The sequence below is a fragment of the Megalops cyprinoides genome, chromosome 21, assembly GCF_013368585.1.
Source record: "Megalops cyprinoides isolate fMegCyp1 chromosome 21, fMegCyp1.pri, whole genome shotgun sequence".
Taxonomy (NCBI): domain Eukaryota; kingdom Metazoa; phylum Chordata; class Actinopteri; order Elopiformes; family Megalopidae; genus Megalops; species Megalops cyprinoides.
The window spans coordinates 21,974,667-21,987,594 of NC_050603.1; the positions used below are offsets into that span (position 1 = coordinate 21,974,667).

The 12,928-nt window shown below is 45.1% G+C and overlaps 1 protein-coding gene across 2 annotated transcripts in view; it reads right to left on the minus strand.

Annotated features, from left to right (window-relative positions):
* Positions 1-10,493, minus strand: part of ppp1r9a (protein phosphatase 1, regulatory subunit 9A) — a 50,094-nt gene extending 39,601 nt beyond the window's left edge. The window contains exons 1-2 of one of the 2 annotated variants that reach the window (XM_036555566.1): positions 10,336-10,493; positions 7,302-8,720 (exon numbers count right to left, since the gene is read on the minus strand). In XM_036555566.1, coding sequence (XP_036411459.1) covers positions 7,302-8,621 — 1,320 coding nt within the window. In that variant the 5' untranslated portion in view covers positions 8,622-8,720; positions 10,336-10,493. Of the gene's footprint in view, positions 1-7,301; positions 8,721-10,335 lie in introns of those variants that run through there. The other variant, XM_036555567.1, reaches the window with a different exon arrangement.
* Between the last annotated feature and the right edge of the window lie 2,435 nt (positions 10,494-12,928).

Here is a 12,928-nt window from a genome sequence, read left to right on the forward strand (position 1 = left end):
CCTTCTTCATATCTTGCTATGATAATGGCAATTTATGGCCACATTATGGCTTCTGATGCATTGACAGCAGCTTGGCCTTAAAATTGTACATCCAATAGCATACTGCGCATCCAGTCCATCTATTTGCTTCTGTTGCTTGCAGCTCGGCTGGTGGAACCTCAGTGCGCTTCAGTTATATTGCTGTAATCTATCATTCCATTTCAGCGGTGGAGTTATTATGTAACAGGGGTCCGCCTCGTACGGCTATTAGGCACAGGGCAGAGCGATGACACGGCCACACCCACCACGAGGACATTTCGATGACAACAGGAAGAGCGTTCGCGGGCTTCGCCCGATATGAGGCAAGATGGTGAGATATGAGGCCCCTGCCGCGAGATGACAGCTTGGAGATTCGATACAGCCACAGATGCCTCGGGAGGCCCCGGCAAGGAATCCTTCATTCCATTGAGCGGCTTTACGATTAGCGACTACGAACAAGCAAAACTGCAGAAATCTAATGACTTCCACCGTCCTGGCTTTCTCTCTCATCTTGCTCTTAACAGTCCACTTTCCTCATTTGCACTGTCCCATCTCTCTCTCTCTCTCTCTCTCTCTCTCTCTCTCTCTCTCTCTCCTTCCAAAGCTGTGGAGCGGTATCACTGGCAGCAGGCACCCATTGAACATAACACGGTGCTTCTGTTATGTTATCACCTATCAGCTCCAAATCTTTCCTTTGATTTAAAACTACATCTTTTTTGTTGGGCTGTTAAATCAGCCTGATCTAGTTCCATGAAAAGCCCACTGTAGTCACAGACCTCTGCATTCATCTCCCTCCAGCTGTTTGCACAGTGTACTGCACCGTGCTGCATCACATGAATACAGGATCGCTTAGTCATTAACAGTGAGAAGGGGAGGACAGCTTTTTTTCCAGGCTGAGGCTCTCTTACAAACATCCTCCTCCCCTAATTCATATTTCATCTCTTGTGATTCTGCTCATCCCCATATGTTTTCCTGGCAGCTCTGGGGATGTCTTGGGGAATATTCTACGGTTGCAGAGGGGTCGTTGGCCCTTCCAGGCCTGCATGTGATGAACACCGAACACAGAGCAGTCTCCGGCACCCCCTCGATTTTATTTCAGCTGGTCCTTGGTGTCCTATGTTCACCTTCTTAAGTGACCTGGTCAAGCATTAGCACCAGAGGAAGTCTGTCTGTGCTCGAGCAGAGAGCTGGGTTTTCAAGGTGCACAATATTCAGAGTACCAGGGCTGTCAGACAAATGCTTCAAATAGGGTGTGTGTTTATGTGTGTGTGTTGGAGGGTGTGAGAGACAGGGAGGATAGGCTGTGGAGGTGGGATGAGGGATGGGGGTGTTGAGATTGGGGGGGGCGAGACGTGACAGGCAAGGGGTGGGGGGGGACTTTGGCAAATACGGCATGAGGACTCATTAAATGCCACTTTGGGTGTCTCTGTACCACACAATCCATGTAGTCTCACAGCAGAGACACACAAGATCCTCTCTCCTGATAATCACACGGCCTGAAACGCATCAGTACACACCTTGACTGCTCTGCATATTGCAAACTCCAACACGCAGTCTACTCGTTCCAAGCTGCACTTGCCTACAGCAATATTCTCCTGACTCATGCTGGAGAGAGTTCATTGAAGCTACTTTCAAACAGCCGTTCCTCAACTCACGTCGCATGACGCTTCTTGTTTTTTTAAGTGCACCCACTTTATTGATGCCTGTATAACAAAGCTCACTGCATCCTGCTTTGATGAGTCAGATTTGAGTCAGGTGGGATATTTTGGCGAACGCCTCAATGCGCTAAAACCTGGCTCGTCCAGCTATGTCTGCAGATGTTTACAAAGTCGTCCTGGTCAAGAAATAAATCACGGCACTGAGAAATCAACAAATTGCTGACTCTGTAGGCAGCTTATCTGCCAAAGAATGCATTTTGAAATCCTGTTAGGGCACATTACCATTGGGTGCCCTGACTCCAGCCAACGGGCAACCCACACGCACAGCAAGAGGGAGCTCCTTCAAGGCCGAGGCAAACAGCAGCGGCTAAACGCAACACCACAACGGCTCCTTTCATTTTGCGCACGCATCGCACGGAACACGTGGGTAAGGTCCTTTCACACCACTGAGGACTCCAGCTCACTATAATACTATACTGTAAAAACTCAAGCCAAAGCAAACTCCTTTATTCCACAGCTACATTATTCAGCCTTGTCAAACATTACCCATTACTGCTTCCATGTTCACTTTCTGAAAGGTCAAAACTCTAAATTACCACTACCCATATTAAAACTAATTAGAGCTATTAGTAGTACTTATGGTAGTAATAATAATAATTATTCTAATAATAACTCACAATTTATTTAATGATTTAATTTTTAATTCGTTATATTTTTAAGTCTGTTATCATATTACTCTTATTTAGGTCTATTTGATATCCATATCTGAAGTGAGTTAAAATGCTTTCAGCTTTCCCAGTCTATGCTGAAGTGCTCCAACCAGCACAGCACGAGGAGACGCGTATATGTCTGACTTCGCTGTCGGGTCTAACACGTAGGGCAGGGTTCCAGACCGGTGAACGGGTATCACGCACTTCACAACAATGTGGGCCACTGTGTCACTGGCGAGCCTGTCCAGCCGCTGTGGAGGGGGGTGGGACGGGGGGGGTGGGCGCGAGAACAATACGGGGTGCTTCGCCACGCTGGTGTCAGAGCGGGAGACCGGGGCGCCTGACACCGCCGGTCTGAATTTACCGGTTTAGACCACAGAACGGTGTCGTGTTCCCCCGGATCGTTAAAAATTCAACTAAGGAAGGTCAGATGTCACTGAAATAATCAAAACAAAAAAACGCCACATCGTTAATAATGCAGGGGCGAGGGGAACGGCCTCCGGCGCTGGCGAAGCGGGCTGCGGTCGGGGCCCGAAGCAAAACCCCCAGAGAGCCGCTTTCAGTTCCCCCGTGGTGATCTTTGCTCAGGAAAAATGACCTCACATGACAGCGTTCAGTGAAACTGCCTCAGCTGATTCCGCACACTGCTACTGACATAGTGTTCAAGCGGCGTGACTGGCTGCCTGCTTCGTTGCGGGACTTTGCTCCAATCTGGTCTCTCCAGTGATGGCTAGATGCAGCCTGCCATGGTTCCGAACTCGACAGAAACAAAGGCGGTTATTAAGCCATTGTGCATCGATCCATAAATGGACATAAATCCTTTCGCGTTTCTTGGAAGGAAGAAGCGATCATGAAAACCTCTTACAGGCTAATGTCTCTCACTCCCACATTTGGTGTCAGCTTTGAAAAGCCAGGGTTTCTAAAAACGCAGGGAGAACAGAGAAAACCTAGAAGCATTTCATAGCTGCACAAAGCACTTAAACTCTAGTAACATATCATTCAGTTGTAAATTTTATGAGTAAAAGACAAAACCGGATGTGCCGCAACACAGCTTAAATACTCTCAGTCTGTTTGTAAGTATGACCTGAAAGCTCTAGTCTTGGGATTGGGAAATCATTTTATGAGAATACAGTGAATCTATACAATAATCAAAATAGTGCTGCAAGCTAAAGTAACGCATGTGTTATTGTGTACATTGGTCTTCATTTGTCAAAATTTGGGTGGTTGTTAAGCCTGGTGTGCCTAAGAATGCAATGCATTATTTCTAGCTATTTCTACACATGAGCACACACAAATGTGTTCTCTTTCCACATAAGAGTAAGCCTATGTCTACACAACCTTAATGCAGACTCTCTGAAATATTAATACAGCTGGCTATTTATGATGAGGTGCTTGAGGTAAATTACAGTGCAATGAAAGGCATTTTGGAGCATTCCATGATGGATGACATTACTATATTCTTATTAACTCTGAAGGAGGAAAAAAAAACCCTGATTGTGTCTCAAGACATCCAGCACATCTAGCAGTACTCTACCAGAGCACATAAGAGGATAATAATTGAGATTCCAGGTCAAAATGGCCTACTTCAAATATGTAGACTCTGGGATAGATTGAAGGTTTCAGATTCTTTCACTCCAGTTCACTTTAATTTGGGCTAATTTCAGAGGCTAGAGTTTTTTTGTTTGCTTTGACTGGGATGGATACCACTGATCAATCTGGCAATGCTGATCACGCACAACACCAACAGTACCTACAGACACCTAAACCTACAGTTCACAAAATATCTGCAGCACAACATACAAAGTGCGCAATCATTTTGGGGCGTCATGTGAGCTGATTTGACTCCCATCTTACACTGCATTCTATTAAGAAATCGAGATGGTTTGATGGAGGTAAAAAAAAGTTGCAAGTACTTCAAACACTGTTTGAGACATTGGGTGAGACTGATCAGGTGACTCAGGTGACATAATTATCAGGGGACAGTGGGAGAGATGGAGCAGGGCCCTTTAGAAGGAGTGCATGAGGAATCTCTCACTGTGGACTTCAGACAGCCCCCTCAACCCCCCCCCCCCCCCCCCTCCATCTGTTCATCACGACATAGCAAGTCTGAGACACTCAGACACGAGTGAGTCAGCGAGCCCGTGACTTGGATCGGTGAGTCCAGTCCGGGTCTGTCGGTCATGGGGGTTGCTGCTGGACTTCATAGGGCCTTGCCCTGCACTGTGACGATGTTTAAGCATTGCTGACTTTGAAGGGAGACGCATGTGCTGACATCTGGAGGCATGTTGAATTGGTAAACAGTCCCATGTTATGAAAGCACAGCAGTCAAGTGGCTTACACAAAATACTCCTGAAAATACTCTCAAACTGACTGATTGCACTAGTAGTATGTTTCCTATCTACTGTTAACAAAAAGACCCATTTACATACATCAGAACCCTGAAAATGAATGGTGGCAGAAAGATCAAACAGATTGCTAAAATAAAGGGTGATATCTTTCTATATTTGTGTTTAACAAAAACCACAAATGGTTTTTCATGAATCCACTGGGATTTATTGATTGCAGTGGTTGCAAAAATGAAGTATACAGCTGAAGGCTTCAGATGTGGAGTAATCCCATCACAGACTGAAGTTTCCCTTTTCGATTTCCCCATTTGTGAGCAATTAATGTAAAAAAAAAGCCCAACATTCTGTTGTTTATTGCCACAAGTCTGCGAGCTGGCTTTGATGACAGTCTCCAAAAGATTTCTAGATTAATTAAGGTTTAACAGCTTAGATGCTGAAACGATTTATCGGATTTAAGAGGCACTAAGAAATATTAAGGGAGGAAAAAGTAAGATTAACAAAAAAACAGTTCTATTCAGTGCCTTGACTTTGCCCTCTTCCAGGCCAAGTCCTGTTTTATGCAGGGTTCCTACAGAATGACATTTTCTGTAAAATCGTTCTTCTGTATTCTAAAGAATAGACAAAGAACCCTTTTGGTAATCCTCCAGTGAAAATTGCAGCCTCTATTAAATATTCCACATGATTAAGGAGCAACAGCTACACCTTGTCTGGCAAAGAAATGCCAGAAACTATTGAACAATTCAGCCAAGAAGACAGGGGAACAAAAAGAAATTGAAAAGCAATAAACAGACCATTTACCTTGGCCCTGGCTGACCATGAGGCATTTTGTATTGCTCTTCATTGAAAGTAATCGCGCAGACAGTTTTTGTGAGGAAACAACTAAACCTAATAATGCCACATCACCATACGTGTAATGCAAACTGTACCATGTTGCAGGCCTAGGCAGTTTTGTATGTGTGTAACTGCTATACATCACACCCATGACAGAACAGCATTGGATGGCTGAGACCTATATATCAAGTTGATAATTAGTGGGCTAAACTGCAAATTAAACTGAGCATAGCATGGGAATACGATCTGATTAAGAAACACTAAGAATATAAAATATTCTAAAAAAGTAACTGGAGTAGTTGACCTTTTCTTCCAGCTAACCTCACCACGCAGTGACTTTCAAAGATTCCAGTGGGGTGACGGATTAGTGATTTAACACCACTTTTCCTTGAAAAAAGCAGAACAACTCTAAACCTAAGGGCTGCTTGCGTTGATCTTTATCTTATATCACAACTTACAGAAAATCTCTGTACAGCTTTTTTGTATATAAAGGTTAATGTTAACTGTAAAGCAATAAAACAAACAGGAAGGCCACTGCATGAACCTATAGGCTACTCTTATACAAAACCCATATAAAAATGCTGTCAAATGCCTCCTGACCTCCATTTTACACATGGTACAAATGGTGCAAAAATGCTAGCAGATTACTGGTACGGATCAATTTACACTTCCAAAGAAAAAAGAAATTGCCATTCGCTGGGTAGTACACTTTTCTCAAAGAGCATTGCTTCCTCACACTTGGTAGCAAATGGCTTAGCAACAAGGAAACAGGTTCCATGTTACCACGAGAAGACCTACCACTGCTTTCCAATTACGTTTCAGTACAATTCAGGAAGGACGCAATTTCATTAAATATGGTGAGTATACATGTGATTCTGGGCTTGAGAAATTGTTGTTGGCTTCCTGATGTTTTCGAAATTACAAATCTGGAATGCACTGTGTAGCAAAGGGGGAACTGTAAAGGTAATAAAACGGAGGTAATTATCAGCACGTATTAATATTGGAGATTTGATGGCAGTGGGTAACAGTAACATTTAAAACTGCTGGCACTTATTACACAGATATGTAAGTTATGGATCTCTAAGGGACTGGGTAAAGGTTTCGGAGGGCGAATAAAATATTATTAGAACAGTGAGATCATTAGAACAATCTCACCAGGCAGCAGGAGAAACTGGCAGATGGTAATTATCGCCTCCCCTCATCTGGAGACATGTCTCCACTCATCTGTGCCTTCGCCGTTATCGCACCTGAAGATGGGATCCTTGCGATATCAGAGTTAGCGGGATTTGAAAACAGGAGAGCTTTTCAGTGAGCCAGGTCCGCGGAAGTGTGAAAACCAACTGGGAGTGCTGCCAAACTGACTCACTTACAGGTCACCGTTCCTCCGCGCCCTACCCTGCAGGCAACACCGGGGTCCAAACAGCACTCCAGGACCTGGCCTACCCCTTATATGAAATGCATGGTTGTGCGATGGCTGCTTAGTTACCTGCTGTTTGTTAAATTTTGCTTCATGAATAACTCTTCCATTATCCTTTAATAGTCGCCACATTGAAGACTGATTGCTTAGTGGAGCTTTATGAAATCATCAACCCACAATTGGCTTCAGAATGATCAAAAATAACTAAAAAATGACTAAACAGGATCTTTCCATTGTCTATCTGTTAATAGTATTGTATTTTTTAGGTTAAACAGCATAAGAAACTACTAATAAATCATACAAAGGAGGGTGACAAACTCACTGTCATTGGAGCAGTGCTGAATCTTATCTTCCTCCCCTTGGGGATTTCCTCTTCCTCTTCGTCAGGCAGGCCCGGGATCTCCCTGATCTCTGAGCCAGGGTCGTAGGAAGCGTCTTCGTCGCCATACGCTTCATCCTCGGGGTCCGTGCAGCTCTCCCCCCAGCCCTGGTAGCAGGCGTCGCCATCGGCGTTGAAGATCACCCTCTCATTCCCACTGTATTCCTCACCGGGCTCCTTAACCTGATCATCGGCAGCCACAGCAGAATCCTCAGCGGTGCGGTCTCGCGCGCCTTTGTGGTCCTCACCACGGACGCTCCCGGGGGTCTCGTTGTGCGTGGCCGTCACGGTCGCAGTCGGGTCCGTGCAGACTCCCACCGCCTCTGTGCACGTCGCCGTCCCCACCTGCCTCAGCTGGTGAGGCCCGTCCCCTTCGGCCGCAGTTTCGCCCCCTGTCTCGTCACCCTCCTTCCACTGGGGGGCGCCCTGGAGCCCCTGCCCCGCGTCCACTGCCTCTGACAGCGGGCTGGGGCTGAGGAGGTCCTCCGAGGACGACGAGACCGGCAGCACGTGCCTGGCCTCACGGGGCCCCTGCCCACCGCGAGACGGTGACTGCCGCAGGCTGCCGTCGTCCTCGCTGAGCTCGCCATACCGGAGGGAGCCGTCCGGGGAGCAGAGCGCCCGCCCCGCGCCGGCCCTCCGCAGCGCCCCCACCTGGAGGGCGTCGGCGCTCTCGAACACGGCGCTCAGCTGGCTGACCGTCGGGGACGCCGCCTCCGTGCGGGAGCAGAGGCTGTCCAGCGAGTCGTTGCTGCCCCGGTTGGAGCGCGCACCCCTCCAGTCATCCAGGTGCTCGTGGGAGCCCCGTTTGTCCCGGCCAGAGGGGGGGTAGACCGGTGAGCCCCGGCGTGAGCTCTGCTCGAAGAGCTTCCGCGTCTCAGAGAACTTGGAGTTGGAGCCGCCCGGCCGCTCGCCGAACGAGGGCTGCAGCTTGATGACGGAGCCATCCGCCCGGTTGACAAAGTTGGTGGGCTTGGTCAGCCTCTGCGGTGCACTGTCCCTGGCCGCCTTGCCCTTGGCAGAGGCCCCGCCGTTCTCTGTGCCCATCTGCATGAACATGTTCTTGATGCGGCTGACGTGGGCACCATACTGCCGGCCCCGCGGCTGCTTGGCGCGCTCCTCGTCCTTCTGCTTGGGGTCACCATCCTGCCTGGGCTGGTCGAAGGCCTTCTTCAGGGCCTGGAACTCCGCTCTGTAGGCGTTCCGGTGGGGGGAGGCACTCCGCAGTGTGGACCTCTCCCCAGATGCCTCCGTTTTCAGCATGTCCGCTTCAGAGGAGCAGGAGACTTCTGCGTCTTCGGCTTCTCAAATCTCATCTTCCATCCCTTCTCCTCTCACATTTTCTCGGAGGGAACACAACAGCTACAGGAACAGAAGAAACACCAAGAGTTACAATCACAACCATCTGCTCTGTCTGGCTTTTGTTTGTATACAGAATTATTGCACTACTTGGTAATTATTTGGTATGTCATGTTTTTAAAAAGTTATTGATATTCTTGTGCTACCAAAAATACATCACTACATGTGCTTTAAAGTGTGTATAAACATGTCTGAACAAGGTATACATAGCCCATAAAAGTAATGAATAATAATTGGTAAGTCCAATACTAAAACGTTGAGGCTGTGAACATAATCTATTGTTATCAATATATGTTTGACAAAGAACATATTTATATGTTACATTATGTTTACATTATGTGGTTACTTCATGAGTTACTACATGGAATGTGTCTTTCCACATACATGAATTCAGTGAAGCAAAAGCAAAACAAAACGAAGGAGGGAAACTGCAGTCGAAAATAAAATTGGACGTGGAAATGTCAAAGCGCGCACTGTATGACGTGCGCAGAATGTGACAACAAATAAAATAAACTTGACGCACATTCTGCCGAGAAGACAGGGATTGATTTTCTCATTCCGGTGCCGGTTAGCAGTACAGGCACCGTTTCTCTCAAGCTCCTGTAGGGTCTGGTTCTCTAACACCTCCCCACTGAATGCTGCATAATCACCTCCGTTGAAGAGCTTTACCTCCGCTTGTAAACACGTTCCTTTCTAGTAAGACCACGTCCGGAAAAGACGTGTTTCAAGAACAAAGGTGTGAGATAGGACCACCGAAAATGATCAATCCATTTAGTCGGTATTTAGAATTACCGTTGGTGTACGAGCTATTTATTGAGAATTAAGATTTCATGCTGCGGAACTTAACACGATAACAAGTCGAACCTCAACCCCGTGGCAATAACTGCCGATCCGCTTTTTTGTGGGGATGTATGTGTTTCAATATTAAATACAAATGATCGTGTTTTATGATGTTTAAGGGAAACATTGGACAACGTCTCCAAAACACTGCACCTAAACCTAGACTACATCGGAAATATGTTGTCTGCACAGCAGGTAATCATTTCCTTTCAAGCATCCAAATCATTTTCTGTCTGCAATGTATGAAAGTATTTGAAGATTTTAGAATTCACACAGCAATAATGTCTGAAAAAAAACAAAAAGGTCATGGATAAATGTACCCATCTGTAGTTGCAGCACCGTTCACCAGATGCAAGTCACCGAGATGTCAAATTGCTACGTCCTGCAGCTACCCCTATTCTACATACTGAGATAAATAAATATGTTTGACAAATCGTTACAGTGGTAATGACTGAGATAAGGCTATGGCGAACTTTCTTTGAAATTAGACAGTAAAAACAGCGACGCATAACATGTATGACTCAGAGTACGGTACAGTGAGCAAACGGCAAATAGACGCAAATCGACCCGCGCACAGCATATTAAATGACAGCTGGCCACATTTCAAACACACTATAGTTACGTATAAGACAAACAGCCTGCATTTTCATTATTCAAATTCTTAAAATGACCTGTGCACGCAAGCATATCCGCATGATAGCGAAAGTCGTCAAAAGCAGAAGTTAACTACACTCTCCTTAGCTGTTGCTACAATGAGCAAAACAAAAGCGCCACTTACGTGCTCTGCTTCGTTCATAGAGATGATATGATCAATGAGTATTATCCCAATGAACATAGTCGCAGAGTTCACATGAAATGCACTGAATAAATAATGGATGTACTCCTAGTCAACACTTTCATTGAGCCTTGCCCATTTCCTGCACTAGCCGTTGTCCACCGTGCCTCCAATTGCATCAATTTGACATGCAAGCCCTAGACTGAGCACCGCTAGACAACGCCATTGCAGGCAATTGTTGACATCGCCACCCGCACAATAGGGGTGTCTGTAAAATATAACATTTCATATTTTTCGTAAAAATATATCTGCGGCCTGCATATGACGTAAATCACCGTATATTAAATTTTCATAGACAAAAGATGCACTATTTACGTTGTAAACGATACATTCTTCCTAGAATTATATACGAGTGACAGGTGTTACACCTTCTGCCCAGCAATGGTTTGATCCAAAAATCTGCACGGAGGTGTTTTAACGAACTGCAGTCTGGCATGCATAACAGCACAATAACTTAGCTGGATTGAATCATATTTTGCACAGTTCAGATAACGCAGAGACAACAAGAGCTGGTAATTATCTCTATAAATATTCATTTTATAGAGTACCCATATAATAACAGTGCATAGAACCAAACGGGTTAATTTTTATAAACCATTGCTGCACCGTAGCATATTAAAATGTGTCTGCTGTTGGGTACATTATTACATCGATTCGATTTTCTAAACCGTAAGGTAGAAACTTCCGGAAGTATTTACGTATCCCATATACAGACAATAAATGTGAGCCCTCTGAGTTTGAGATGTGTTATTTGTGCTTAAATGGAATCACAAATGCTTTGGTATTTAGTATTCCAGCACAATACTGTGTGCAGTCTGTTTTATAATGGGTAACATGTTATAATACATGTTGTGTGATAAACTTAAATGAATACCTGACCATATGCATGTATTTTATGTACACATTGTCCAGTCCTAGCATAGCATTAAATGATACATTTGGACAAGAGGACTGACTGTATGGCAGGTCCAGGTCCTGGATCAAGCCTAATCAGAGACACCCTCCCCCCATCACACACACACACACACATAATGTTCTGAAATTCATAACTTTTCACAAGGACCTCTTTGAAGAGGCGTGTGTGAACAATCAGATGGGACTGTTCAGCTGATATAGAAATGCCCCATACAAACTGGAATGCTGGAAACCTTGGTTGAAACACTGAATGCTAAGGGAGGCATGTGACATGGAAGGCTAAGAAAGAAAGCATTGTCAGGCAGGTCCCATGGGATTGTCCCGTCCAGCCTGTGGGGTCAGCTGTTACAATGGCAGCAGGGGTGAAACATACAGTAAAATAGACTATTATAAAGATTACATTACATGAGATTATGCTGGATAAGCCCTAGCATGCATGTGGGACTCATGAAGTAGTTCAGCCTGGATGGAGGAGGCTAGGACGGAGGCACATCATGCAGGCACTGAAGCAGGGAGAATAATGAGGTATATTACAATAGCATGCAGCCATGTAGGAGGCTCAGAACTCAAAACAAATATGAGGAGCACAGACATGGCTAGGATTTCAAAATGTCTGTTTACATTTTGCTTGCATGTAATGGGCAAAATAGGAAAATACTGAGAGGATACAAGGAAGAGAATACTCAGATTCAGTCAGATCATTCGTCCGGACAGTAAGCGCCGTTCGGTTCTTCCCACAAAAGGCCCATTCGGTGAGTGTGGCTCATAGATATCAAGGAATCCCCCCCATATATTGTATAATATCTGACTCAACACCCCCCTGTCACCACCACCTAGAGGCTGTTGATGTTGCTTAGCAACCTAAAAATAATCTTGTGAAAAGAGGCCTGGTAATGCCTTTCCAGAGTGGAAAAGAAAGATGGCGTGATATTATTTTTCCATCAGGATTTAAGGAATCTAAAAACAACAAACGCATTGAAGAGAGGGGCCTCGGGAGTAAATCAAGGTCTATATACAAATCCTGCCACTTCACATTGCAGCACGCATCTTCTGTTAGTAAATGAGTGCTAGATTATTGCATGCATACTGTATCTTTCCTCTCAAGCTGTTCTCAGTGTCTTTTATCATGAATTGTGTCTCGAAACTAATGTGTTATTGCAAGGTCTCCAGTTCGTATCAAATGTCCTATTTTATCGTCAATCCCATGATGTGGTGCACATGGTCTGTTTTCATGCAGTATTTTTATAGTAACCTTCTAAGTAATTTCATATGAGACTGAAGTGACACAGGAAAAAACTTTACTGCTTTATTTACTTAAAATCATTTGAAACCCTAAGGATACCTGTATGAATATTTGTGTGATACCTACAAATAATAAGAAATATGATATGTAAAGAAGCCATTTCCCTCATTCAGAAGAAGAACTGTCACTGAAAAGAGAGAACTACACATAGACCGAGTCGCAGTCATCTAGTCACACTGCATTGTCAAAGAGCAAAGCGTACCCTCCGTTGCCATCTGTCCACTGTTCTGCCCCATAGGGGTTAAAGGGATTTTAATAGCCTTTATCACTCCGACCTCTTTACGGACAGGTTTATGAGCTGGGGGAAGGGATCTTTGC